At 40.0% G+C, this 26,948-nt stretch overlaps 1 protein-coding gene and 2 long non-coding RNA genes across 7 annotated transcripts in view; all 3 read right to left on the bottom strand.

Moving 5' to 3' along the window:
- The window catches only part of LOC117504894, a 797,517-nt gene that overhangs the window by 468,781 nt on the left and 301,788 nt on the right, over positions 1-26,948 (bottom strand). The window lies entirely within an intron of this gene.
- The window catches only part of LOC117504842, a 116,515-nt gene that overhangs the window by 2,746 nt on the left and 86,821 nt on the right, over positions 1-26,948 (bottom strand). Inside the window, exons 1-2 of one of the 3 annotated variants that reach the window (XM_034164389.1) lie at positions 8,263-8,324; positions 16-144 (exon numbers count right to left, since the gene is read on the bottom strand). The exons of the other annotated variants lie outside the window; for them this stretch is intronic. Coding sequence (XP_034020280.1) covers positions 16-72 — 57 coding nt within the window. The 5' untranslated portion in view covers positions 73-144; positions 8,263-8,324. Of the gene's footprint in view, positions 1-15; positions 145-8,262; positions 8,325-26,948 lie in introns of those variants that run through there. 3 annotated transcript variants of the gene reach the window in all.
- On the bottom strand, positions 20,699-26,629 carry LOC117504867. Of its 3 annotated transcripts, none has more exons than XR_004558923.1 (3): positions 26,606-26,629; positions 25,393-25,523; positions 20,699-20,724 (listed from the first exon to the last, which is right to left on the bottom strand). It is a non-coding gene; the product is annotated as an uncharacterized LOC117504867 (long non-coding RNA). The 3 variants fall into 3 exon arrangements; XR_004558921.1 differs by lacking the exon at positions 26,606-26,629 and adding an exon at positions 25,978-25,990; XR_004558922.1 differs by lacking the exon at positions 26,606-26,629 and adding an exon at positions 25,626-25,649.

Here is a 26,948-nt window from a genome sequence, read left to right as displayed (position 1 = left end):
AATGTTTGTACTTACACTTGGATGCCATGATGAACCATTGCCAGTTTTTCCACATTTCATCATCATCATCATCCCTTTGCCCTTCTTGATGAGTCAAGTGTTCGTGTCACGGATGCTCTTAAACACGGTTGCTGACAGGTTCAGCTACAAGTAGAGAAAAGTACACAATTTGGCATGTTAAAATATTGTAAAAACAAAAATATTAATAATAATATATATATTTTTTTTTTTTTAAACTTTGAAGAGGAATACAACTCTGTTTATTTAATTCTGCCACACATGAACTAACACACATGACGCCTCTTGATGACGTCCGCCCCTTCTCTGGGCATGCTCCGCCCACTTATGCTGCATCCCACTCTTAAAATTATGTCCAACTCTTGGGTCTCAAACCTGCAGTGATTGGATGTTAAAGCACATGCCTTACGACTTAACCACCATCTATTGTTGCGCAGTATGCGACAACATTAGAATCCAAAGATGCCACCGGAAGTAGCTGCAACAGCCACAATGAGTAAACAGAGCAGGCTCGAAATATCTTCTTGGAAAAGTAGACAATCTCTCTGGGATGACCATATTTTGATTAGCAGAAACCAGGACACTCAGCCTGGCAAGGAGATACTCAAATGATACTCAAGTGCTGGTCAACTTAATGACCCAATGCAAAACAATGAAAACCAGAACATTGCCATCACTTTCTAAAAGACAACCCAGGACAGGACAATCCCTGGGAAATCGGGACATTTGGTCACCCTAAATCTGTCAGCATCCATGAAGAAAATGGACAATCCTGTTCAAGAAGAGACCAGGAATCTGCTTAGACAAGACACTAATGACATTGCTCAGGAGCTGGGGAAAAAAAAAAAGCTGAGCATTTATGGATCCACATATTTTTATGAAGAAATACTTTAGGGTTATTTAGGGTCTGCTCCTTTCTCTGTCCTTGACCAAAGCAGCATCAACATCTGGAGTTGGTCCCAAGTGCAGGACTCTGGCTGCCCACTGAATTAATATTGTAGTGATGAATAAATGATGAGTAAATTCTGGGGTCAAAGATAATTATTCTTCGTCTGCTCGAAACCAGAGTTGCTCTTACTCGTGTACAACAGGTTACCGATGTCGACCTTTTCGTGCCAAGTGTTGGATTAAAATAAACCAAACCTCTACTTGCCACAATACACAAATCACTGCCACCAGAATCCTTTCAGTTACCTTTGTTCATTTCTAAATTCCAAGTCTCTGCTGATCTTGGACACAGGAAGACGAAACATTGAGGGTGGTGATGTCACTTTCCTTCAGGAATAAATTATCCAGAGATTTTACAGAATATGGAGAAATGTTACACGCATACATCATCCTGTTGCGTAAGTACGAGGTCTGTTAGAAAAGTATCCGACCTTTTTACTTTTTTTTTTTAAACCTGATGGATTTGAATCACATGTACTTGCATGAGCCAACCTTGAACCTTCGTGCGCATGCGTGAATTTTTTCACACCTGTCGATTGCGTCATTTGCTTGTAAGCAGCCTTTGTGTGAGGTGTGTGTCATGCGCTCGGCATTTTTTCATTCCAAGGAAAAAGACGGAACGACTGGAGCAGCACCGCATCAAATTTTGCCAGAAACTGAGCGACAGCCAGGTGGAAACCATTCGGATTATTCAGACGGCTTTTGGTGACGATCCTTTGGGCATCACACAGATTAAGGAGCAGTACAACCGGTTTAAAGACGTCCGCACAACGGTGGAGAGCGAGCCACGCTCCGGGCGGCCATCAACATGCTGAAACAACCAGATCATTTCCAAAGTGAATGCTGTGGTGATGCGGGACTGTCATGTGACTATCCAAGAAATTGCAGAAGAAGTGGACATCAGCACTTTTTCGGCACATTCCACCGTGACAGAAGATTTGGCCATGAAAAGGAGTTGCGGCGAAATTCATGCCGATGGCTTTGGCACGAAGCTTCTGACTGCGGAGCAAAAGCGCCTTTGTGTTCAAGTCTCACAGGACATGTTGTGACATGCCCACCTCTTCCACAATTTCTCGGATAGTCACATGACTGAAAAGCCACCGAAAGCCGTCTGAATCTCCCGAATGGTGAAAGAGGTGGGCATCATTTTTCGGAGTCCAGCATGTCCTGTGAGACTTCAACACGAAGGCGCTTTTGCTCCGTCAGCAGCAGCACGAATTTCGCCGCCACTCCTTACTACACTTCTTCATCAGCAGCTGTTAGCAGTTGTTTCAGCCTGTCCCTCAGCTGTTGGGCTTTAGACATGTTTGTAAAAAACTAATTATCAGGAGGAGAACAAGTGAAGAGATTGTGTGACAATTGTAATTCCTCTCGGTTCTTTATGTAATATACTGCCCCTTACAAAAAACAACCCAATTCCTCAATTTGAATTATTTGTAAGTCACTTTGAAACCAGACCCAGGTCCCCAAAAACAGAGCCCACAAACGGACTCCTTTTTGTGAAAAAACCATGAACATGGATGACACAATATCTTTATATAAGACAATGTGGGCGTTACAGTGGGTGGGTTTTAGTCTCACAAACCTAATCTTACTGGTTCCCCACAGACTGAGGGGAAGCTCCACCCCTTGTCTTCAACCAAGTTGTTTGATACATGATGGAACCTAATTCCTTTGTTTCTGATCAGATAAAACCAGTTCAGACCAGCTGACATACACACTCAAGCAGACGACCAAAAACATAACCATTTAAGCAGAGCAGATACTTGATATCCAACATGAAATCATAGAATAACGAATTAACACAGATATTATCTAACACAGGGTTCTCTCCAGGCAATGGAACAACGGCCTCGCGCCATTATACTGCCATCTAATGCCGCTATACTGAGTGACGTCATCTCATGATGTTTTAGCACAAAACTTGGTGGGAATCTGACGGCACACAAACCCATTTTTGTGTGGAAATTTCACAGAAACAACTTCAGCTCTTGATTTTATCTAACTTTGTTGTGATTTGGTGCCATATAAATTAAAATATATTGAAATTGAAGAACATGCTCCAGTGTGCCATCGTGGTGCAGCTTAGCTAAAATTTCTATAACAATTGTTCAGTTTGTGATAAAAGCATAAAATCTGACACACACATTCTAAATTAACTTGTGTTTATTTTCAGACATAGAGACATCCTGGAGCTGACCTCTAATGAGCTGCAGGGGTCAGTAAATAATTACACAGGGGTCAAAATTTAAAAATGCTCCAAATCATGTTGAAAACTATACCACATTATTTGGCTGATCATAAAGATTCCGAAAAGGCATAGTTTGGACTATCTATGACTGAATGTGCTGGAGTTAAGGGGAAAAACAGTAAAAATGGTGACAAAGGTCAGTTTCAGTTTGTTTGTTAAAGTTGCTCCAATTTTGGTAAAAAAAATGATGCAAATTATTTTTGGGTTGATAGGGTTCTAAAAAGAAATAGTTTGCACCATCTGTCCTGCTTAGTTACCATGTTACGGAGTAACAGGTAACATGTCATAGAATCCAATGGATGTCAATGTTTTTTGACCTTTACTTTGGAGACCAAACATTCAGCACAGTCAAAACTATTCTATGTATTAATCATTTTATTTCAACCAATAATTTGCATTATTTTTACTGAAACTGTAGCAACTTTCATTTTTGACCCCTGTACAAACTAAAATTGACCTTTGTCACCAGAACATGCCGTCATAGATGTTTCAAACTATACCTTTTTGGAATCGCTATGATCAGACAAATCATGTGATATAGTTTTCAACATGATTTGACCTCTGTGTAATTCTTCACTGACCCCCTTAGGTGGCTACAGCTACCACCCTGTGATGGTTATCATACATTTTTGTGTCGGCCGTGGTACACTGAGGTTGGATTCTAAGTGTCATTTGGTCACCTTCAGTGGTACCAATCAGGTCAAAACTGATGACTGGCTCCTTGACTACTTCTGGATGGAGCTGCACCTCAAACGGTAACCAGATGATTTATAGACACAGACCATTCAGAGATAAAAAAAAAAAGGCATAGACACAAAGTGCAAAATTCATACACAAAAAGACCATTCATTGAGAGAATTACTGAAAGAAGTCAAGTCATACTTCTGAGAGATCACATAATTCATAATTCATTTTATTGTGTAAAATATTTGTATACACGATTGCATATAATGACACATCATAACATTCAATAAAAACAACTATTAATCAAAATCATGTGGCATAATCAAAATCAGGTGGCATATTTGCTTAAAAATATCTGTACTTAAGAATAATACATGATTGCATATAATTCATCATAAATCATATCATTCAATAAAAACAGCTATCAATAATCAAAATCAAAATCTGGTGGCATTCGTTATACTATAATACAAATCATAATTTGCTTTAAAAATATCTGTACTTGGGTATAAGACCACTTCAGGTGGCAAACTATTCCAGATCTTCACTGCTCGGTTACTCAAGAATTCTTTCCTCACATTTAATCTAGATCTATTAACTTCCAAGCACCATTTATGCCCTCTAAGGCCAGTATACCTTCTCAATTCAAAAAATACTGTGGGGTCAACATTCTCAAAACCATGCAAAATTTTGTATATTTCAATCAAATCACCTCGAGTTCGCCTGTCTTCAAGACTTGTGAGACCAAGTTGCAAGAGCCTGTCCTCATAATGCATATTTTTAAATTCTGGAACCAACTTAGTGGCCCTTCTCTGTACTTTCTCTAAAATATTTTTGTCTTTCTGCAAATATGGTGACCATGCCTGCACACAATATTCAAGGCAAGGACGAACAAACGTTTTGTATAAAAGAAGAAAAGAGTCCTTGTCAATAAACAAAAAGGCCCTTTTTATCATCCCAAGAATTCTATTGGCCTTAGCTGCCGAAAGAGCAATGTGGCGGGAAAAGGATAAGTCCTTAGAAATCAACACTCCTAGGTCTCTTTCTTCTGAAATCACTTGTAATTGTTTTTCATTCATAAAATAATCATAACATGGATTTTTTTCTACCAATATGGAGAACTTTGCATTTTCTTTCATTAAACCCAAGTAACCATTCTTCAGACCAAGCTATGAGACTATGTCTGACTGGAGGTCTTCCCCATCAGTTAAGGAAAGGATGGGGTGATACACCTTCGTGTCTTCGGCGAAAATTTTACAATTTGACTTTATTGCACACGGCAAATCATTGATAAAAAGCAAAAACAATATCGGCCCTATGACCGATCCCTGGGGGACACCACTGGTGACCTTCATCCAAGAGGACTTCACACCATTCATGCAAACTCTCTGTTCCCTATCACTTAAAAAAATCTTCTATCCAATTACAAAGTATTCCTTCTATACCGTACTTTTGCAATTTATAAATAAAGTCTGGCACTCGGCACCGAGTCAAATGCTTTGAGAAAATCGAGATACAGGGCATCAAAGGGTAAGCCCTCGACATACATTTGCGTCCATTCCTCAAGAATAACAAGTAAATTAGTGAGACATGATCTGCCCCTTCGAAAACCATGCTGATCGTTCGAGAGCAAATTTTCTATAAAGATTACAAGCTTGTCTCGAATTATTTTTTCACATAATTTACAAACCTGTGATGTCAGACTCACAGGCCTGTAATTACCTGCTATGGTCTTTTCACCCTTCTTGAAAATTGGGGTCACATTGGCCCTCTTCCAAGTGTCAGGAAGTCTATATTAGTCAAGAATGTCAGTCTAAGAATGCAAAAAACGTGATGTTCAACAATTTGACCATAAAAATTAAAGGGATCACATACTGTTTCGCCGTAAATACATTTCATAAAATCATTAAACCAGATCAAGCTTTTATCTTCTTCATTCACAAAAACTGACTGGAAAAAATGATTTAACTCCACAGCAATTTCTTCATCATCGTCAATAATCATGCCCTTTTCATTTTTCAATAGTAAACCTGTTTTTAGTCCTATTATTTACATACATATAAAAAGCCTTGGGGTTCTTTTTGACCCTTTTACAGAGATTTTTTTCAAACACTCTTTTTGCTGCCCTGGTTTTTTTATTGGCAGCATTTCGGGCCTTAACGTGCTCCTGATATCTAGCGTAAGATTTCGTTTCCTGATATCTTTTAAAGGAAAAATATTTCTTTCTGATAGCCCTTTTAACTGAAACATTTAACCAGGGTGGATTGATCTTGCCACCACTAGTTATTTTTACTAAAGGTACACATTCCTTAACAGCAGTATTAATTTGCCTATGAAAATACTCCCACGCAACATTTACATCATTTGTAAATACACAAGACCAATCAACATTTTTTAATAAATTACAGAGTTTTTCATAATCTGCTCGATTATAATCATGCCTAAATAACTCACGAGTACATGAATAATTGCCCTTAATATTAAAGTCCCAGGTTAATACGCTGTGATCAGCATTACCAATAGGACATCCAATCTTAACATGCTCTACTGCAACTGCGAGGAAGAAGAAATAACTAAGTCTAAACAACTTGGGGAATCAGTCCTTCTCTGTCTAGTAGGCTCTAGCACATTCTGACATAGAAACAAATTACAGATTTTATCAAAAAATTTCTGTGCAAATGAGTTTTCACCTTCATTTACAAGGCTATTCTGCCAGTCTATACTTGGCAGATTAAAATCGCCATTTATCAACAGCTTACCCTTACAAATTCAAATTGTTCTAACAGACTCATATTATATTCATCACTTGCATCTCCTTTTCTATAAACAACACCAAGTAGACTGTCATGGTAACCATCACTCTTCATCCAAACCCACAAGGTGTCTTTTAAATTCATATCATTCAAAACACTGCATAATTCAACATCTACATGGTCTCTCACCATTAGTATAACACCACCTCTAACTTCAATTGTATCTTTATGTAAAAGTTTAAAACCTGAAAAGACAATCCGGTATATCAGATTTTAACCAAGTTTCAGTTCCAAAGATAATATCCAGCATCTCCTCACTCACACGGAATCTGAACTCATCAATTTTACTCAGAATACTCTCAAAATTAGCAGCCATGCGTGTTAGATGCATGGCTATCACAATCCGAGCTAATTGCAGCTGAAGCCCCGACAACCCCTGATTGTAATGTCACAACAGGGTCATGATGTGTGGCTGCTTCCTATACATGTATGTTTACTTGTTCTCTTCGTACAATCCGGTTGTTAGTAACAACCCTAAAGTTCCGTATGGTGAGGTATTATAACTCATATCTATTGCTATTTTTTATATAGAAATATAATGTATTCATTAGTCAGTATTTTGTTTGTATATAGAAATATTTATTTATAGCCTAATCATATATTGTCTCTTCAAATTACAAAAACAGTTGACTTTACTGCCACTGTCTGCCCTCTCTAATGTATAATGTGTGTACGATTCCAGTGTTTGCAAAATACCTGTCTACAGTTAAGGCTATATCAGAATAGTCGATTACTGTTAATCCCAATATGAATATTAAAATGACAAACCATTTGTCCCGTATCATAGCTACATGTAAGACGTATGCAGAAAAAAAAGCATGAAAAATCAGTTTAGTACTCAGAGTTACGATGGATTGTTCTAATAGACAGCAGCGGTCGATGCAGCGTCTCCTCTTTATAATGTCTATGGTCAACTCATACTACTGATAGATCACACCTGTGTTAAAGGAATTGTCACTTATATAAAAAAAAAGCTGCACCAGACATAAAAATCAGTCTGGTGTTAGCAGAGATATTCCATGAAACATCAAAAAATTTCAAACAATTTAAGCAAAATTATCGGAGTTAACACCCCGGCTAAACTAAACGATGAAATGAATGAAATGGAGCAAAATGGAGCCTAATAATCACAAAATGGGGGTAAAAAGTAACGAAAAGGAGCAGACTGACTCCAAATATGATTAAATTAATTACTTTTATTATTTTTAAGCGAAATGGGACTGATAATAACGAAACAGGTGATAAACGGAGAGAAATGGAGCAGACTGACTTATTCACTGAAGTTTCATCTCTTGAACACCAGATGGCGCACCTGCCCCAACTACATTAACTGAGCTCATCTCACAAAAACAAAAGCTAAAGAATTAAATAAAAGTAATTATTTGGAGTCAGTCTGGTTCAATCTGCTCCATTTCGTTACATTTTACCACCATTTCGTGATTATCAGGACCCAAGCACCCTAAACTTGAAAATCGTCATGACGGCGCTGATGCAAGGCCACGTTTCATTGTTTAAACAGACCTGAATACAAAAGTTTAGTGGACAAACCTGCTCTGGATCAGAGAACTTCAGGCTTGAAAACAGCTTCCAGCACGTTGACTAGTTTCTTCTCTTCTTTAAATCCACTCGTTTCTTCTTGCTGCTCTGCGATCTGTTTGTTTCTACCAACTCAAATATCTCAGCATTAGCAGCAGTTAGCCGCTGTTTCAACAACCTTCTCAGCTCTTCCACCTTTTCGCGCTAACGTCACCTTTTCTTCTTCTTCCGGTTTACTGTCGACCTTTGTGCTTCTGGAGCTCTTCAAAAAACATATTCGAGGATCACAGAGTGAAGTTTGATCTGTTCAGAGAAGAGTTTCCAGCGTCTCCAGCTAACTAGCTTTAGCCTCACCCGCCAAAAGGAAAGTTCTGCTTCATTGGATTCTTCTTCTATCGCGTTTGTTGGCGTTTTGGAAATCGACATGGTGCATTACTGCCACCAACTGTTGGGGTGTGGAGCATTAATGAAGTCTGATGTATGTTATATTAATGAGGAAATGTGGTTGATAAGGGAGGGGGAGAAAAAAGGTGGAGGAAATTACACTGTATTATATTCTGTTGAATAACTCTGTTCCCTTTAAATATGATAATACGCCTCCAAGCTGGTGGTATCAGTGTAGAAAAAGAAAGTAACCCCTTGAATGATAAACTGTTCTGTCATGGTGTTCTGTCAGCAGGATAACTCAAAAAGTTTTGAACGGATTTTGATGAAATGTTGTGGAGTGGTTGGAAATGACAAAAGGAACAAGCAGTTAAATTTTAGTGGTGATCCGGATCACGATCCGGATCCAGGAATTTTTTTAAAGGATTCTTCACCATTGCAGGATAGGGGGAATTTTGACATTCTAGTTTCTAACTCCACAAAAACAAGGCAGGAAGGCTTAAAAAAATTAGGGTGTAACATAGTCAAATGTTCTATCAAACAACAAAGTTTGGTGATGATCGGATCCAGATTCCAGTGGGAAGCGATCCCACAACCTTCTTGCTGTAACCACTAAGCCACAGTGCTGCCTCACATGGATTAGTCTCAGAGTCAGGACAGGGTTCACCCTGACCCTTGCCCACTGACTGCTGCAATGGGCTCTTAGAAGTTGAGTGACAAGTCGGAGTTGTTTGTGTTTGTGGTTGTCCTGGACCAAGATGACGAGATGATCAGAATCAAAATACTTTATTAATCCCAGGGGGAAACTGTATTTGTTCCATGTGCTCAGTGCAAAACAGCAAGTAGGAGAGGAAAGAACTTAAACTAAGTGAAGTTAAATAGAATTTTAAATACACAATAGTACAAATATACAATGTAAACAACAGATATACAATATAAACAGGTTGTGGAAATGAAAAATGTGTCCAGTCTGTGGAATCAGGAGTTGTACAGTTTGATGACCACAGGCAGGAATGACTTCCTGTGGAGCTCCGTGGTGCATGTAGGTGGAATAAGTCTCCTCCTGCATTCCACCAGGACGCCACGTAAGGGGCGGGAGCTGTTGTCTAGTATCATACGTCACGTGGACAGTGTCCTCCTGTCCGACACAGTTGACAAAGCGTCCAGCTCCACCCCAACAACTTCACTGGTGACTTTATTGAGTCTGCTGCCCAGCACACCAGAGCAAACATGATGGCACTGACCACCACAGATTCGTAAAACATCTTCAGCATGCTCCAGCAGATGTTAAAGGACTGGAGCCTCCTCAGGAAACAGAGACAGCTCTGGCTGTGCTTGTGGAGGGTGTCAAATGTGCACCCGCATATATTTATAGTCCTCCACCATGTCCACACTATGGCTCTGGATGGAAACGGGGGTCACCTGTGCCCTGACTCTCCTCATGTCCACAACCAGCTCCTTTGTCTTTGAAACATTTACCTGCAGATGGTTCTGCTTCCATCATGAAACAATGTCGTCCTGCACAGCTCTGTATTCATCCTCAACAACCACGCAACAACATGACAAGACTCTGTCTGGTAGCTGAAGTCCGAGGTATAAAGGGTGAAGAGGAAAATAGAGAGCATGGTGCCACGGTGTTGCTGAGTACAACATCTGACACACAGTGCTGCAAGCGCATGTACTGCAGTCTGCCAGTGAGGTAATCCACAATCCAGGACACCAGGAGGAGCTGGGAGGGATCCACCTGCACCACTGTCAGTAGCACAAACCTGATGGTGTTAAAAGCATTGAGAAAGTCAAAAAACCTGATCCTCACAGTGCTTGCTGGTTTAACCAAGTGAGAGTAGAGCTGCTTCAGCAGGTAAAAAAAACAGCATCCTCAACTCCTATCTGGGGCTGGGAGATGAACTGGAGGGGATCAAGATGTGGCCTGGCCATAGGTCGGACCTGCTCCAGGACTGAACCAGTGTCTTCTAGGACCCGGTCATCAGAAGTGTACGGTGTATGCAGTGAAATAGTTGTATTTGAAGAGACAATCATTTCTCTCAAAAGTGTCATTCATAGGTATTTGTGACTCCTTGGCTTTGGAGATCAAGACACTCCTGAGTACAGCTAATGGAGTCAAGAGGTCCCTGGATAGAGGTGTTTGGGTAAACCAATAATTTTTGGAGTAAAATGAAATCTCCAGGATCCATTATTACATATTTGCTGTGTGTTATGGTGATACTGGATGATGAATGATGTCTTTGATACTACGTAGGTCTATTCAGAAGATCACTGGAATGACTTTGTGTCACACAGGTACTTCTGGACATACAAATGAGTAGGACATGATCCAGCACACAGCTGACTTAGTGCTGAGGATCCCAACATGTCATGATGATGAAATCAAACTTTATGAAGCTTTCGTTGGAATTTCTGTGCCCACTAGACAGTAGTCTCTTTTTGAAAACAGATTGAATGCACACTGAACTGCACAGTTTGCTAAATTCTATTTGAAAAGAGATCTGACTAAATTTGACTGAAAATTATTTCACAAAATAGGAACATAAAACTCTACGTTTGACACCATCTGTTCAGTTTTGGCCATTTTATCTAATCAACAATTGACCCGTTTCTCATTTTTATTATTACTGAAATCATGAGCACAATCACCACCACCTGTGTCACTTTCACTCATCAAGGATATTGCGCAAATATTCTCCACTCTCCCAGTTTTCAGGTTATTACATCCCTTGTGACAGACACTCAAAGGCACCATTTGTCTCTTTGACCCCTGCATATTAAATAGTTTAAATAATTGTGGCTTTGTTAGGAGGCACTATGTTAAATATTGCTACTGACCTGTTGTGTTGCTCATAATAGGCACTATATAATGTGCACATCATGGAACCACCTGGGGTCCCAGGCAGCAACTAACCAAGCAACCAGGCCATTTCCCCATCTCTAAAATAACTATCAACCGCAGCCAGGTGGAACGTGGGTGTCCCCTTCGCCCTCTCCAGTTACTGGAGTCCTCACCAATGATCACGCACAGAGACACGGGCAACATGGGCAAAATGTCAAAGCTGACCCTCCCTTACAATGCAAGTGGTACTCCTCATCTTAGTTTCTCTTAGTAACTGCTGGCTTGATACAAAGTCATTCCAGGGGTACCCAAAGATCCAAACTAAAGTACCAAAGACATCCAGTTGTCACCTTAGGTCACTGGTTAGTGTACAAGTCTCATAACCATACAGCAAGACAGGTCAGCACCAGGACGCTAAAGATTTGGTCCTACATTCACCTGCAAAGATATCAGCATCACCAAACACCTCTGTCTGGGCAAATAAAATCTATTAGGTGCTCAATAAATGTATTTCCATGTTTGCTATTATACGTAAACACCCATGTGCACTTTAAATAACTGTATCTTTTGAATATTATATCAAATTCTGAAGAACAAAGCTCCCCTTCGCTATCTACAATCCCCTGGCAAAAATTATGGAATCACCGGCCTCAGAGGATGTTCATTCAGTTGTTTAATTTTGTAGGAAAAAAGCAGATCACAGACATGACACAAAACTAAAGTCATTTCAAATGGCAACTTTCTGGCTTTAAGAAACACTATAAGAAATCAAGAAAAAAGATTGTGGCAGTCAGTAACGGTTACTTTTTTAGACCAAGCAGAGGAAAAAAATATGGAATCACTCAATTCTGAGGAAAAAATTATGGAATCACCCTGTAAATTTTCATCCCCCAAATTAACACTTGCATCAATCAATCAATCAATCAATTTTTTTATATAGCGCCAAATCACAACAAACAGTTGCCCCAAGGCGCTTTATATTGTAAGGTAAGGCCATACAATAATTATGTAAAACCCCAACGGTCAAAACGACCCCCTGTGAGCAAGCACTTGGCTACAGTGGGAAGGAAAAACTCCCTCTTAACAGGAAGAAACCTCCAGCAGAACCAGGCTCAGGGAGGGGCAGTCTTCTGCTGGGACTGGTTGGGGCTGAGGGAGAGAACCAGGAAAAAGACATGCTGTGGAGGGGAGCAGAGATCGATCACTAATGATTAAATGCAGAGTGGTGCATACAGAGCAAAAAGAGAAAGAAACAGTGCATCATGGGAACCCCCCAGCAGTCTACGTCTATAGCAGCATAACTAAGGGATGGTTCAGGGTCACCTGATCCAGCCCTAACTATAAGCTTTAGCAAAAAGGAAAGTTTTAAGCCTAATCTTAAAAGTAGAGAGGGTGTCTGTCTCCCTGATCTGAATTGGGAGCTGGTTCCACAGGAGAGGAGCCTGAAAGCTGAAGGCTCTGCCTCCCATTCTACTCTTACAAACCCTAGGAACTACAAGTAACCCTGCAGTCTGAGAGCGAAGCGCTCTATTGGGGTGATATGGTACTACGAGGTCCCTAAGATAAGATGGGACCTGATTATTCAAAACCTTATAAGTAAGAAGAAGAATTTTAAATTCTATTCTAGAATTAACAGGAAGCCAATGAAGAGAGGCCAATATGGGTGAGATATGCTCTCTCCTTCTAGTCCCCGTCAGTACTCTAGCTGCAGCATTTTGAATTAACTGAAGGCTTTTTAGGGAACTTTTAGGACAACCTGATAATAATGAATTACAATAGTCCAGCCTAGAGGAAATAAATGCATGAATTAGTTTTTCAGCATCACTCTGAGACAAGACCTTTCTGATTTTAGAGATATTGTGTAAATGCAAAAAAGCAGTCCTACATATTTGTTTAATATGCGCTTTGAATGACATATCCTGATCAAAAATGACTCCAAGATTTCTCACAGTATTACTAGAGGTCAGGGTAATGCCATCCAGAGTAAGGATCTGGTTAGACACCATGTTTCTAAGATTTGTGGGGCCAAGTACAATAACTTCAGTTTTATCTGCGTTTAAAAGCAGGAAATTAGAGGTCATCCATGTCTTTATGTCTGTAAGACAATCCTGCAGTTTAGCTAATTGGTGTGTGTCCTCTGGCTTCATGGATAGATAAAGCTGGGTATCATCTGCGTAACAATGAAAATTTAAGCAATACCGTCTAATAATACTGCCTAAGGGAAGCATGTATAAAGTGAATAAAATTGGTCCTAGCACAGAACCTTGTGGAACTCCATAATTAACTTTAGTCTGTGAAGAAGATTCCCCATTTACATGAACAAATTGTAATCTATTAGACAAATATGATTCAAACCACCGCAGCGCAGTGCCTTTAATACCTATGGCATGCTCTAATCTCTGTAATAAAATTTTATGGTCAACAGTATCAAAAGCAGCACTGAGGTCTAACAGAACAAGCACAGAGATGAGTCCACTGTCCGAGGCCATAAGAAGATCATTTGTAACCTTCACTAATGCTGTTTCTGTACTATGATGAATTCTAAAACCTGACTGAAACTCTTCAAATAGACCATTCCTCTGCAGATGATCAGTTAGCTGTTTTACAACTACCCTTTCAAGAATTTTTTGAGAGAAAAGGAAGGTTGGAGATTGGCCTATAATTAGCTAAGATAGCTGGGTCAAGTGATGGCTTTTTAAGTAATGGTTTAATTACTGCCACCTTAAAAGCCTGTGGTACATAGCCAACTAACAAAGATAGATTGATCATATTGAAGCATTAAATAATGGTAGGGCTTCCTTGAGCAGCCTGGTAGGAATGGGGTCTAATAAACATGTTGATGGTTTGGATGAAGTAACGAATGAAAATAACTCAGACAGAACAATCGGAGAGAAAGAGTCTAACCAAATACCGGCATCACTGAAAGCAGCCAAAGATAACGTACGTCTTTGGGATGGTTATGAGTAATTTTTTCTCTAATAGTTAAAATTTTGTTAGCAAAGAAAGTCATGAAGTCATTACTAGTTAAAGTTAATGGAATACTCAGCTCAATAGAGCTCTGACTCTTTGTCAGCCTGGCTACAGTGCTGAAAAGAAACCTGGGGTTGTTCTTATTTTCTTCAATTAGTGATGAGTAGAAAGATGTCCTAGCTTTACGGAGGGCTTTTTTATAGAGCAACAGACTCTTTTTCCAGGCTAAGTGAAGATCTTCTAAATTAGTGAGACGCCATTTCCTCTCCAACTTACGGGTTATCTGCTTTAAGCTACGAGTTTGTGAGTTATACCACGGAGTCAGACACTTCTGATTTAAAGCTCTCTTTTTCAGAGGAGCTACAGCATCCAAAGTTGTCTTCAATGAGGATGTAAACTATTGACGAGATACTCTATCTCCCTTACAGAGTTTAGGTAGCTACTCTGCACTGTGTTGGTATATGGCATTAGAGAACATAAAGAAGGAATCATATCGTTAAACCTAGTTACAGCGCTTTCTGAAAGACTTCTAGTGTAATGAAACTTATTCCCCACTGCTGGGTAGTCCATCAGAGTAAATGTAAATGTTATTAAGAAATGATCAGACAGAAGGGAGTTTTTAGGGAATACTGTTAAGTCTTCTATTTCCATACCATAAGTCAGAACAAGATCTAAGATATGATTAAAGTGGTGGGTGGACTCATTTACTTTTTGAGCAAAGCCAATAGAGTCTAATAATAGATTAAATGCAGTGTTGAGGCTGTCATTCTCAGCATCTGTGTGGATGTTAAAATCGCCCACTATAATTATCTTATCTGAGCTAAGCACTAAGTCAGACAAAAGGTCTGAAAATTCACAGAGAAACTCACAGTAACGACCAGGTGGACGATAGATAATAACAAATAAAACTGTTTTTTGGGACTTCCAATTTGGATGGACAAGACTAAGAGACAAGCTTTCAAATGAATTAAAGCTCTGTCTGGGTTTTTCATCAAATCAGATCTGCTCATTGACATTGACCCTATGTGTCTTTTTGCAAGGAATGTTTTTGCAGTTTTTGCTCTATGGCAAGATGCATTATCTTGAAAAATGATTTCATCATCCCCAAACATCCTTTCAATTGTCCAAAATATCAACATAAACTTGTGCATTTAGTGTACATTTTTCGATTTTTGAGACATATTGCTTTAAGTTTTCTGTCTTGACGCTTTGTCTTCCTTGGTCTACCAGTATGTTTGCCTTTAACAACCTTCCCATGTTGTTTGTATTTGGTCCAGAGTTTAGACACAGCTGACTGTGAACAACCAACATCTTTTGCAACATTGCGTGATGATTTACTCTCTTTTAAGAGTTTGATAATCCTCTCCTTTGTTTCAATTGACATCTCTCATGTTGGAGCCATGATTCATGTCAGTCCACTTGGTGCAACAGCTCTCCAAGTTGTGTTCACTCATTTTTAGATGCAGACTAACGAGCAGATCTGATATGATGCAGGTGTTAGTTTTGGGGATGAAAATTTACAGGGTGATTCCATAATTTTTTCCTCAGAATTGAGTGACTCCATATTTTTTTCCTCTGCTTGGTCTAAAAAAGTAACCGTTACTGACTGCCACAATCTTTTTTTCTTGATTTCTTATAGTGTTTCTTAAAGCCAGAAAGTTGCCATTTGAAATGACTTTAGTTTTGTGTCATGTCTGTGATCTGATTTTTTTTCTACAAAATTAAACAACTGAATGAACATCCTCCGAGGCCGGTGATTCCATAATTTTTGCCAGGGGTTGTACGTAGCCGGGTCACCTGGCATTGTATGGTTATATTTTTGTGTTTGTAATAAAGGCGAGCATTGTGGAAAACCCGAACCTGAGCAGCCGTGCACTTCCTGGCTAATTGTCCTAGCCTCTGATGCTCTGAAAAACCCGCCGACTCTGGAAATACAGATCTGGACCATCATAAGCTGACAAAGATAACGAATTCCCTCAGCTGAGAATCTATATCTTTCATAGAGAATATCGTCCGGGTATATCAGCAGATTCTGGCGGTCTTTAAAAACCCTCGCCCTGCGAAGAGAGACCCTCACAATTCGTGCCCCAATATCAAACGGATCATCCAGGTAGGCCGGCATTGTCTTCGGAGTGATTGAAGGTGGATGGACGGTACTTATAAGTGGAGTAGTTAAGCAAAAACCTCAAGCTAACCTAGAACATAACCTGCTCGGAGCAGGTTTGGCGCACAGCATAAATTGCCATGGCAGCATACCTTGATCAAAACCTATCCACCTTTCGTAGTACGGGTTAACCGGGAAGTTACTCCACACGTCATCAACTTACTCCCAAAGTTACCCTAAGCCAGTAACCCCGCTTCGTAGTACAGGCCCCTGAAGTAGCAGCTGAAATGTTGACATCAGTGTGTCGACTGGATCAGAGGACAGAAATTTACTGGAAATATTTTTGCTGGAAGTTGAGATTCTCCTCCAAAAATTCAATGATTGTTTAAAATTCCTTGAATGCCATCTTGTGGTGATTTTTCTCTCGTGCAATTTGGGAACTTGTACAACTGCAGGTGAATTTCATGGTTTTTCATGACCAAAAGTTGGCATTCAAAATTCAACAGGGAAGAACAGAACTTCAAACAAAACCAAATTCACCAGTTTGGTAAATTTTATTGTTTTACAAACACACAATATTTGTTTTCAACAAAAATCATAATTTGGTGAAGAAAAACTGAGAACAGTGTTTAAATAAATCAACCTAATATGAATTCAAATGAAAACTTTTACATGAATTTTACCTTCATGAAATCCATTTTGTACTAAAATGTATTATTTCATATATGCACAAGGATGAATTATGAACAGTGTTTAGATGAAACAAACAAAACCAACAGAATTAAAATATATCAGAAACTGAAAGAAAAAAAGTGTTTTGGTGAATTTCACTATTTTCACCATAAAAAATTTCTACAAATTCCAAAACAATTCAAAAGTTCAATATTGTGTGAGGAAGGATTGTAAATCAGTGTTTAGATGAAACAAACAAAAGCAATCATCAAAATCCATCAAGAACTGAAGGAAAAAATTTGGGTGAATTTCAGTTTTCACCCTAAAAAGTCCATATTTTCCTAAAAACTTACAATTCCAACATTAAGACATTATTACACTCAAAGAAACAGATAATGCGTCGGATCAGTGCCAAAACCAGTCCTGTTAAAAAAAAAAATGCGTTCAGGCGTGTTATATTATTTCACACATGTAGATATTAACTCCGCGTGCAAAGATGTCATGCCAAAAACAGAAAGTATCCCAATGTATCTTCAATGTAGTTCCCTTCATCCAACTGTATGTTTTCTGTTTTTGTCTTTTTACTTTTTTTGATTGTACATTTTGAGAGTTTATCCAGTCCAAATTCCATATCAATGTCTCTGAAGAACTTATGGACAGTTTCTACGAGCTGACTGAGTCCCTTTTTGTGTTGGCAGAGCTTTTCAAATCATCCATGAACAGCAGATGGTTCACAAGTTTTGGATTTTTCCTTCCTCTGCCTCTACTTAAGTCATACCCGATGTCATGCTCCTTCAGGATCTTGCTGAGTGGGTCTATGATTAACCAGAATAAAAGCGGTGAGAGTCTGTCTCCCTGAAATATCCCTCTCTGAACTCGTAGGTCTGGGATTGTTATTTGTCCCTCTGTGTGATTGAGGGTGATGGTGGTGTTCCACTTGTTCATTTGTGCTCTCAGGAAAGATCTTATTTCCTCATTGATGTTGTCGAGTTCTAAGCACCTCATGATCCAGGAGTGTGGTACACTGTCAAATGCCTTTTTGTAGTCAATCCAAGCCATGCTGAGGTTCCTTCTTTTTTTGCAGTCCTCCAGGATAGATTTGTCTGTCAGTAACTGGCCTTTAGCTCCTAATCTTCTTCTGGAACAACCTTTCTGTTCATTTTCCAGGTAGCCACCAGTGTCCAGATGTTCATAAATGTCATCATCTATGGTTCCTGTCAGCCATTTGTACGTTGTTGTTAGGCAGCAGATGGGTCTGTACTTGTTGGGAAGCTGTGTTTCCTTGGTCTTTGGTAGTAGGTTTGTGTTCCCAGTCGTTAGCCAGTCTGGTGTCCTCTTCTCCGTTCAATATTTTTGTGAAAGGCATGGCATAATGGTGGTGTAATGCTGTCAGTCTTTTCAGCCAAAAATTTGGGATTTTGTCGATGCCAGGTGCCTTGAAGTTACTGTATTCACTCATTTTCGTTCTGATTTCCTCTTCAGTGATTACAATTGCTGGCATTTGTTGTTTGTCTTTGTTTTTCTGTTGTATTTTTTCAATCCATTCAGCCTCTTGGTGCTGTTTTGGGTCTTCAAAGAGTGGTCTCCAGAACTTTTCAATTTCCTCTCAGGTGGTTGTTGTACTTCTATTGTGTCGTTTGTCAGTTTTCTGTACACTAGTCTGGGATTTTTTGCAAATAGTTTGTTTCTGTTTTGCTTGCATTTTCTTGTCCTAATTTGTGCTTTCGCAGCACAAATTAGGACAAGAAAGGCTTGATGTTCAGCCAGCCTTCCACCTAGCAGTTTGTCTTCAACATTGTATTTACTTTTAATGCGATTTATTTTTTTAAGATTCTTTTTGTGGTTCTTGTTTCCCAAAAATGTGGCCATTTGGGAGATCTCTGCTCTTAGGCTGCTGATTTTTTGTTGTAATTTCTTTTTCTCATTTGTGGTTCCGTTTCTCTCCAAATCTTGTGGGGCTAGTTTACTTTCTATGTACCATGCCGCTCCATAATTTACAGAGTTTAACTCTGTCAATGTGGCTCCTTTTGGGACCAATTTGGTCAGTCCTATGTTAACTTTTTGCAGGATATTTTTGAATTTTGTATTCTCCTTTAGTTTAGTCAGCATTGGGCGCTTTCATGTCCATTTTTCTTGTTTCTTCAATCTTATTTGCCAATTCCTCTTCTAGTTCCTGCTGTTCTGGGTCTGTGTGCACCTGTATATTATTTTGTAGATGAGCTGGTGAACTGTTCATTTTTTCGGGGAGCAGTGAGTTGCTCGTCTTTTTGTCTTGTATGAATTATCATGTGTGTTTTCATGTTGCCCTTTTGTCCAAACCTTTTACCACACTCAGAACAGACAAATGCTTTTTGTCCTGTATGAATTATCATGTGTTTGGTCAGGGTGCCCTTTTGTCCAAACCTTTGACCACACTCAGAACAGACAAATGCTTTTTGTCCTGTATGAATTATCATGTGTGTTTTCAGGTGGCTCTTTCGTCGAAATCTTTGACCGCACTCAGAACAGACAAATTCTTTTTGCCCTGTATGAATTATTATGTGTTTGGTCAGGTGGCTCTTTTGTCCAAACCTTTTACCACACTCAGAACAGACAAATGCTTTTTGTCCTGTATGAATTATCATGTGTGTTTTCAGGTTGCTCTTTCGTCCAAATCTTTGACCGCACTCAGAACAGACAAATGCTTTTTGTCCTGTATGAATTATCATGTGTGTTTTCAGGGTGCCCTTTCGACCAAACCTTTTACCACACGCAGAACAGACAAATGCTTTTTGCCCTGTATGAATTATCATGTGTTTGGTCAGGTTGCCCTTTCGTCCAAACCTTTTACCACACTCAGAACAGTGAAATGCTTTCTGTCCTGTCTGAATTCTAATGTCTTTGTTCAGAGTGCCCTTCTGTTTCTGTCCTTTACTCCCATCAGAACAGCTAAATGGTTTTCTTCTTGCTTTCCTCCCCTTTTGTTGCTCTGAGTTGTTCATGTGACCAGATGTTTTTCCATATTTAGAGCCTTTAAATAGTTTTTCATCGGTGTTGCCTGAATGAACAATATTGGTCTGTTTCCAGTCATCACTGTCATCAGTCTCAGTTCCAGAACTGTCTGAACTCCTGCCACTGGTATCTGGTTGTAAAGGACTGTTTGGACCTGAGTTGCTGGCTGGTTGTGATCCTCCATCGTCCTCTCCATCAGCTTCTGGTGTCAGTGTTCTGTGTACAGATGAGCTGCTGGCTACAGGCTCAGTCTCTGTGCTCTCATCACTTCGGCTTTGATGAAGCTGTGATGACTCTGGTTTTTCATCATCATTTTCACTCTTTACAGGGACGGCAATGAAACCAAACTTGGTGAAATCTGCCTCCTCCAGCTGCTGAAGCTGCTCTCCCTGCTGACTTATCCATAGCTTCTCTTCTTCTTTAATGTCATCCTGGTCAACACTCAAATTCCATTCCTGGTGTTCAGGGAGAGCTTCTTGTTTAATCACCAACAACGGCTGCATGTCTGCAAAGAAACAATACAATTAATTTAACAATAAATGTTAGTGACAACACTCACTAAAATAAAGTATCAGTGGTGAGTTTGACCTGATGACAGTAAGTTATTGCACTGATGGAACTGATGAAGTGGAAATGTACATCATTTGTTTTAAATTTCATAAATTATAATTCACGTCCTTTTCTTCCACAACTGACTATTGCAGTGTTATTTTCTGGATTGCTATAAAATATTGTTTGATGTCTACAGATCGGACAGAATTACTGTTGCTCGAGTTTTAATGAAAACCAGGAGGTTTGATCACAGACATTCTGGCTTCCCTTCACTGACTCAAGGACTAGATTTCAAGATTTTGTTAGACATTTCAGGCTCTAAACCAGAGGTCTCAAACAGTCTTCTGAGACCTTCTCACTCAAAGTGATGTTAATCACTTTGAGCAGGTGAAATCAGTTAATCAGTGAAATCACCTGCTGGAGTGGGTGGTTGCACAGAAAGCCTGCACCCTCTCGGCCCTTTCTGGAACTGATTTGAGACCTCTGCTCTAAACGGTCATGAACTCAACTATCTTGCTGAACTTGTTCAGCCTTAAAATCAAATCAATTTTATTTATATAGCGCCAAATCACAACAAACAGTTGCCCCAAGGCGCTTTATATTGTAAGGCAAGGCCATACAATAATTACGGAAAAACCCCAACGGTCAAAACGACCCCCTGTGAGCAAGCACTTGGCAACAGTGGGAAGGAAAAACTCCCTTTTAACAGGAAGAAACCTCCAGCAGAACCAGGCTCAGGGAGGGGCAGTCTTCTGCTGGGACTGGTTGGGGCTGAGGGAGAGAACCAGGAAAAAGACATGCTGTGGAGGGGAGCAGAGATCAATCACTAATGATTAAATGCAGAGTGGTGCATACAGAGCAAAAAGAGAAAGAAACACTCAGTGCATCATGGGAACCCCCCCAGCAGTCTACGTCTATAGCAGCATAACTAAGGGATGGTTCAGGGTCACCTGATCCAGCCCTAACTATAAGCTTTAGCAAAAAGGAAAGTTTTAAGCCTAATCTTAAAAGTAGAGAGGGTGTCTGTCTCCCTGATCTGAATTGGGAGCTGGTTTCACAGGAGAGGAGCCTGAAAGCTGAAGGCTCTGCCTCCCATTCTACTCTTACAAACCCTAGGAACTACAAGTAAGCCTGCAGTCTGACAGCGAAGTGCTCTATTGGGGTGATATGGTACTATGAGGTCCCTAAGATATGTTATCTTATCTTATGTGCCTCCTCGTGCCCTGTGGTCCTTGGATGCAGACTTGCTCTGTGTCTCAAGGGTTAAAAAGAAGTCAGCAGGCTTCAGAGCCTTTTTTTGCTGTGGTCGTTCAACATCAACAGCTGGCGCCATTCTTCACCGACGCCTTGTTCTCTGCCTCCGATGCACTTACCGAGTGCACAGGCTCGGTAAATGCCGCAGCAGGTCACGCACACCCCCGTGTCTGCTGTGCAGCAGCAGACACTTTGTCTACTGAATGGAGGTGCAGCCAACTTGGCACAAGTCCAGAGACTACGCACGCTGTTTTGATGCGGAGCGGCCGGTGACATCTGTTGCTCGCAAGGACAGACTTCTTGCGGCAAAATCCGCAGCGCCGCACGTCTCGGTAATCGGAGCGGCAGAGCTCCGTGGCCATTGAGAGAGGTTTATATCTTTTTTAATGACTTGGGTTCTTTGCGGGTCTCGCCTTCGTACCCCGCGACGGTAACACCGGAGGTGAGACAGTAGATTTTCAATGTGACACCACTCAAACGGCGTATGAAAAAGTCCCCAAAAATAATTTTCAAGCACAAATAAAAGAAATGTGTACTCACCAAGCGTACCGCAAGACAATATGAAGTTTTAAAAAAAATTAGATCCTTCCATATAAGACAAGAAAAAGAAAAAAAAGGTGCAGATGCAAACTGACGTAAATCCACAAATTACAGTTGGCGCGAGCAATGCATGCATGCTGGGAGAGGGTCTTCTCCCTGACATCTCGGCAGCGTCTCGGATGTGATGACAGTTTTGCGGAGGGCTAAATTTTAGCTGTAAATTTGTCATTTTAAAATGAAGATTTCTCCATTGAATGACAGATCTGGGCTTGCAGATTTACTTTACAACATTCAGAAGGATCTTATGTGTAAATATAAGTCAGTTTTTGGTTCAAAGATCTGACTGCATTTATTTCAATGCAGGTCTACTTTAACAAAGACTGTTTCTGGGACCAGACTTCCATCACAGCCTCTCTTTCTCTTTTGCAAACACACACATTTGTTGTGTTTGAAAACACGTGTTGCCTTTAATTCTGATGTGTGCCATTATTACAGTAAACAAGTAATTGTGGACTAATTGCTGTCTGAGGTAACTGGAGTGTAAACGTAATTTCTCCACTGTGAGATCAATAAAGTATATCTAATCTAATATTTCTGCACACTTCCAAATTTAAACTATTCAGGTTGACATGTCACGTCTGGTCACAAAGCCGGCTATTAATAGTACGAAGTTACCAAGGAAAAGTTCCCCATTTTGGGTTGTTGATGGGAGCTGTAGAAAATAATGGATTTTATTTATTGAAGTCATGTTGATCTGAATTAATATTGCAGTGATGAATAAATTCTGTGAGTAAAGATAATTATTCTTGGTCTGCTCATAACCAGAGCTGCTCTTACTAGTGTACAACAGGTTATTGATGTTCACCTTTTACTGACAAGCATTGGATCAAAATAAACCAAACCTCTACATGCCAGAATACACAAATCACTGCCACCAGAATCCTTTCAGTTACCTTTGTTCATTTCTACAACCCCTGGCAAAAATTATGGAATCACCGGCCTCGAAGGATGTTCATTCGGTTGTTTAATTTTGTAGAAAAAAAGCAGATCACAGACATGACACAAAACTAAAGTCATTTCAAATGGCAACTTTCTGGCTTTAAGAAACACTATAAGAAATCAAGAAAAAAAAATTGTGGCAGTCAGTAACGGTTACTTTTTTAGACCAAGCAGAGGGAAAAAAATATGGACTCACTCAATTCTGAGGAAAAAATTATGGAATCACCCTGTAAATTTTCATCCCCAAAACTAACACCTGCATCAAATCAGATCTGCTCGTTAGTCTGCATCTAAAAAGGAGTGATCACACCTTGGAGAGCTGTTGCACCAAGTGGACTGACATGAATCATGGCTCCAACATGAGAGATGTCAATTGAAACAAAGGAGAGGATTATCAAACTCTTAAAAGAGGGTAAATCATCACGCAATGTTGCAAAAGATGTTGGTTGTTCACAGTCAGCTGTGTCTAAACTCTGGACCAAATACAAACAAAGGTTGTTAAAGACAAACATACTGGTAGACCAAGGAAGACATCAAAGCGTCAAGACAGAAAACTTAAAGCAATATGTCTCAAAAATAGAAAATGCACAACAAATGAGGAACGAATGGGAGGAAACTGGAGTCAACGTCTGTGACCGAACTGTAAGAAACCGCCTAAAGGAAATGGGATTTACATACAGAAATGCTAAACGAAAGCCATCATTAACACCTAAACAGAAAAAAACAAGGATACAATGGGCTAAGGAAAAGCAATTGTGGACTGTGGATGACTGGATGAAAGTCATATAAATTTCCAGTCATTGATGATATGGGGCTGCATGTCAGGTAAAGGCACTGGGGAGATGGCTGTCATTACATCATCAATAAATGCACAAGTTTACGTTGATTATTTTGGACACTTTTCTTATCCCATCAAGTGAAAGGATGTTTGGGGATGATGAAATCATTTATCAAGATGATAATGCATCTTGCCATAGAGCAAAAACTGTGAAAACATTCCTTGCAAATAGACACACAGGGTCAATGTCATGGTCTGCAAATAGTCCGGATCTTAATCCAACTGAAAATCTTTAGTGCAAGTTGAAGAAAATGGTCCATGACAAGGCTCCAACCTGCAAAGCTGATCTGGCAACAGCAATCAGAGAAAGTTGGAGCCAGATTGATGAAGAGTACTGTTTGTCACTCATTAAGTCCATGCCTCAGAGACTGCAAGCTGTTATAAAAGCCAGAGGTGGTGCAACAAATTACTAGTGATGTGTTGGAGCGTTCTTTTGTTGTTCATGATTCATAATTTTTTCCTCAGAATTGAGTGATTCTATATTTTTTTCCCTCTGCTTGGTCTAAAAAGGTAACCGTTACTGACTGCCACAATTTTTTTTCTGATTTCTTATAGTGTTTCTTAAAGCCAGAAAGTTGCCATTTGAAATGAATTTAGTTTTGTGTCATGTCTGTGATCTGCTTTTATTCTACAAAATTAAACAAATGAATGAACATCCTCTGAGGCCGGTGATTCCATAATTATTGCCAGGGGTTGTAAATTCAAAGTCCCTGCTGATCTTGGACAAAGGGAGATGAAACATTGAGGACGGTGACATCACTTTCCTTCAGTAACAAATTATCCAGAGATTTTACATGCATCTTTCATCAAAATCCTCCTCATCCTGTTGTGTAAGTATTGACAGAATCTCTGGAGGAATACCAGAGGAGTAAAATATTTGACTGTTACAACAACATGTTATAAAGTATCAGTAACACAAACAAAGCTGAGTGAACAAACCTGTTCTGTAGGAGAGATTTGGAGGATTAAAAACAGCATCCAGCCCTTTACCTCTTTTGTTCTCTTCTTTTAAATGACACATTTCTTCTTCCTGGTCTGTGATCATTCCCTCATCAGCAGGTGTTTGCTGTAGTTTCAACGTGTCCCTCAGCTGTTGGACTTCAGACATGTTTGTAGAAAGACTTTAAAACACACAAAAGAGAGAGTCAACGACCAAGTGGAGGAAAGACTAAAAACAGGCCGATTTAATAATCTGCTGCTGCTGCTCTGCTGCCCAGGCTGACCAATCACAAGTGTGAGACAACACCGAAATGTCCCTGTGCTGGGACAGACGTTCTAAAGCAAGAGACACCAACTCTGTTCCCAGACATCACCAGACATGAAAGTTTTCCTAAAGTTCTGGTCACACAGCACTAAGGAAGGACAACAAAGCCCAAACGAAAGTCCCAAATCTGAACTTTTGTTGGCATCATTTAACCTTCGCTCAGCTTCGTTGCTGCAGCTGGCACTTTGTCAGAGTTTATAAACTCATAAAATCTGAACGAATGCTGCCAACAACCGTATTTTGTTTTGCTGTCGTTTTTGTCAATTTCTTATTGTGTGTTTAGTTTTTGTAACATTAGCATTTTGTTCGACTTTGTAATCTGCATTCGACCTCACATGTCCGACGTATTGAATGAACACAACAACATCTGAATTAATCAATAACTAAAGCCTCGACAAACTGAATGAAACATTCTTGTAAAGTAATGTTTTCATACAGTAACAACAGCGTTAAGAACGTTTAATCAACTATGTACGGACGTTTCAAACATTTGTGGCTAACCTGGGTGTGCACGCAGCCTTCGTCTGACACGGACAGTTCCCCGTTACTAGTGCCATGGACGGTGATGATCCCCAGCATGGGGACGAGCCAGCCTGCCTTATCAACGAGTGCGAGATAGCTGTTCTTGAGGCCAAAGTTGACGATGAATTCATTGTGAACATGTACCAATGGCAAAGGGGCAGCAACAGAGATCAAATCAATTTATTTATATAGCGCCAAATCACAAACAGTTGCCCCAAGGTGCTTTATATTGTAAGGCAAAAGCCATACAATAATTACAGAAAAACCCCAATGGTCAAAACGACCCCCTGTGAGCAAGACAGTGGGAAGGAAAAACTCCCTTTTAACAGGAAGAAACCTCCAGCAGAACCAGGCTCAGGGAGGGGCAGTCTTCTGCTGGGACTGGTTGGGGCTGAGGGAGAGAACCAGGAAAAAGACATGCTGTGGAAGAGAGCAGAGATCAATCACTGGTGATTAAATGCAGAGTGGTGCATACAGAGCAAAAAGAGAAAGAAACACTCAGTGCATCATGGGAACCCCCCAGCAGTCTAAGTCTATAGCAGCATAACTAAGGGATGGTTCAGGGTCACCTGATCCAGCCCTAACTATAAGCTTTAGCAAAAAGGAAAAGTTTTAAGCCTAATCTTAAAAGTAGAGAGGGTGTCTGTCTCCCTGATCTGAATTGGGAGCTGGTTCCACAGGAGACGAACATGGAAGCTGAAGGCTCTGCCGCCCATTCTACTCTTACAAACCCTAGGAACTACAAGTAAGCCTGCAGTCT

The sequence above is a fragment of the Thalassophryne amazonica genome, chromosome 23, assembly GCF_902500255.1.
Source record: "Thalassophryne amazonica chromosome 23, fThaAma1.1, whole genome shotgun sequence".
NCBI lineage: Eukaryota > Metazoa > Chordata > Actinopteri > Batrachoidiformes > Batrachoididae > Thalassophryne > Thalassophryne amazonica.
Note: the sequence above shows the minus strand (reverse complement) of the source record. Positions and strands in the feature narration are given on the sequence as shown.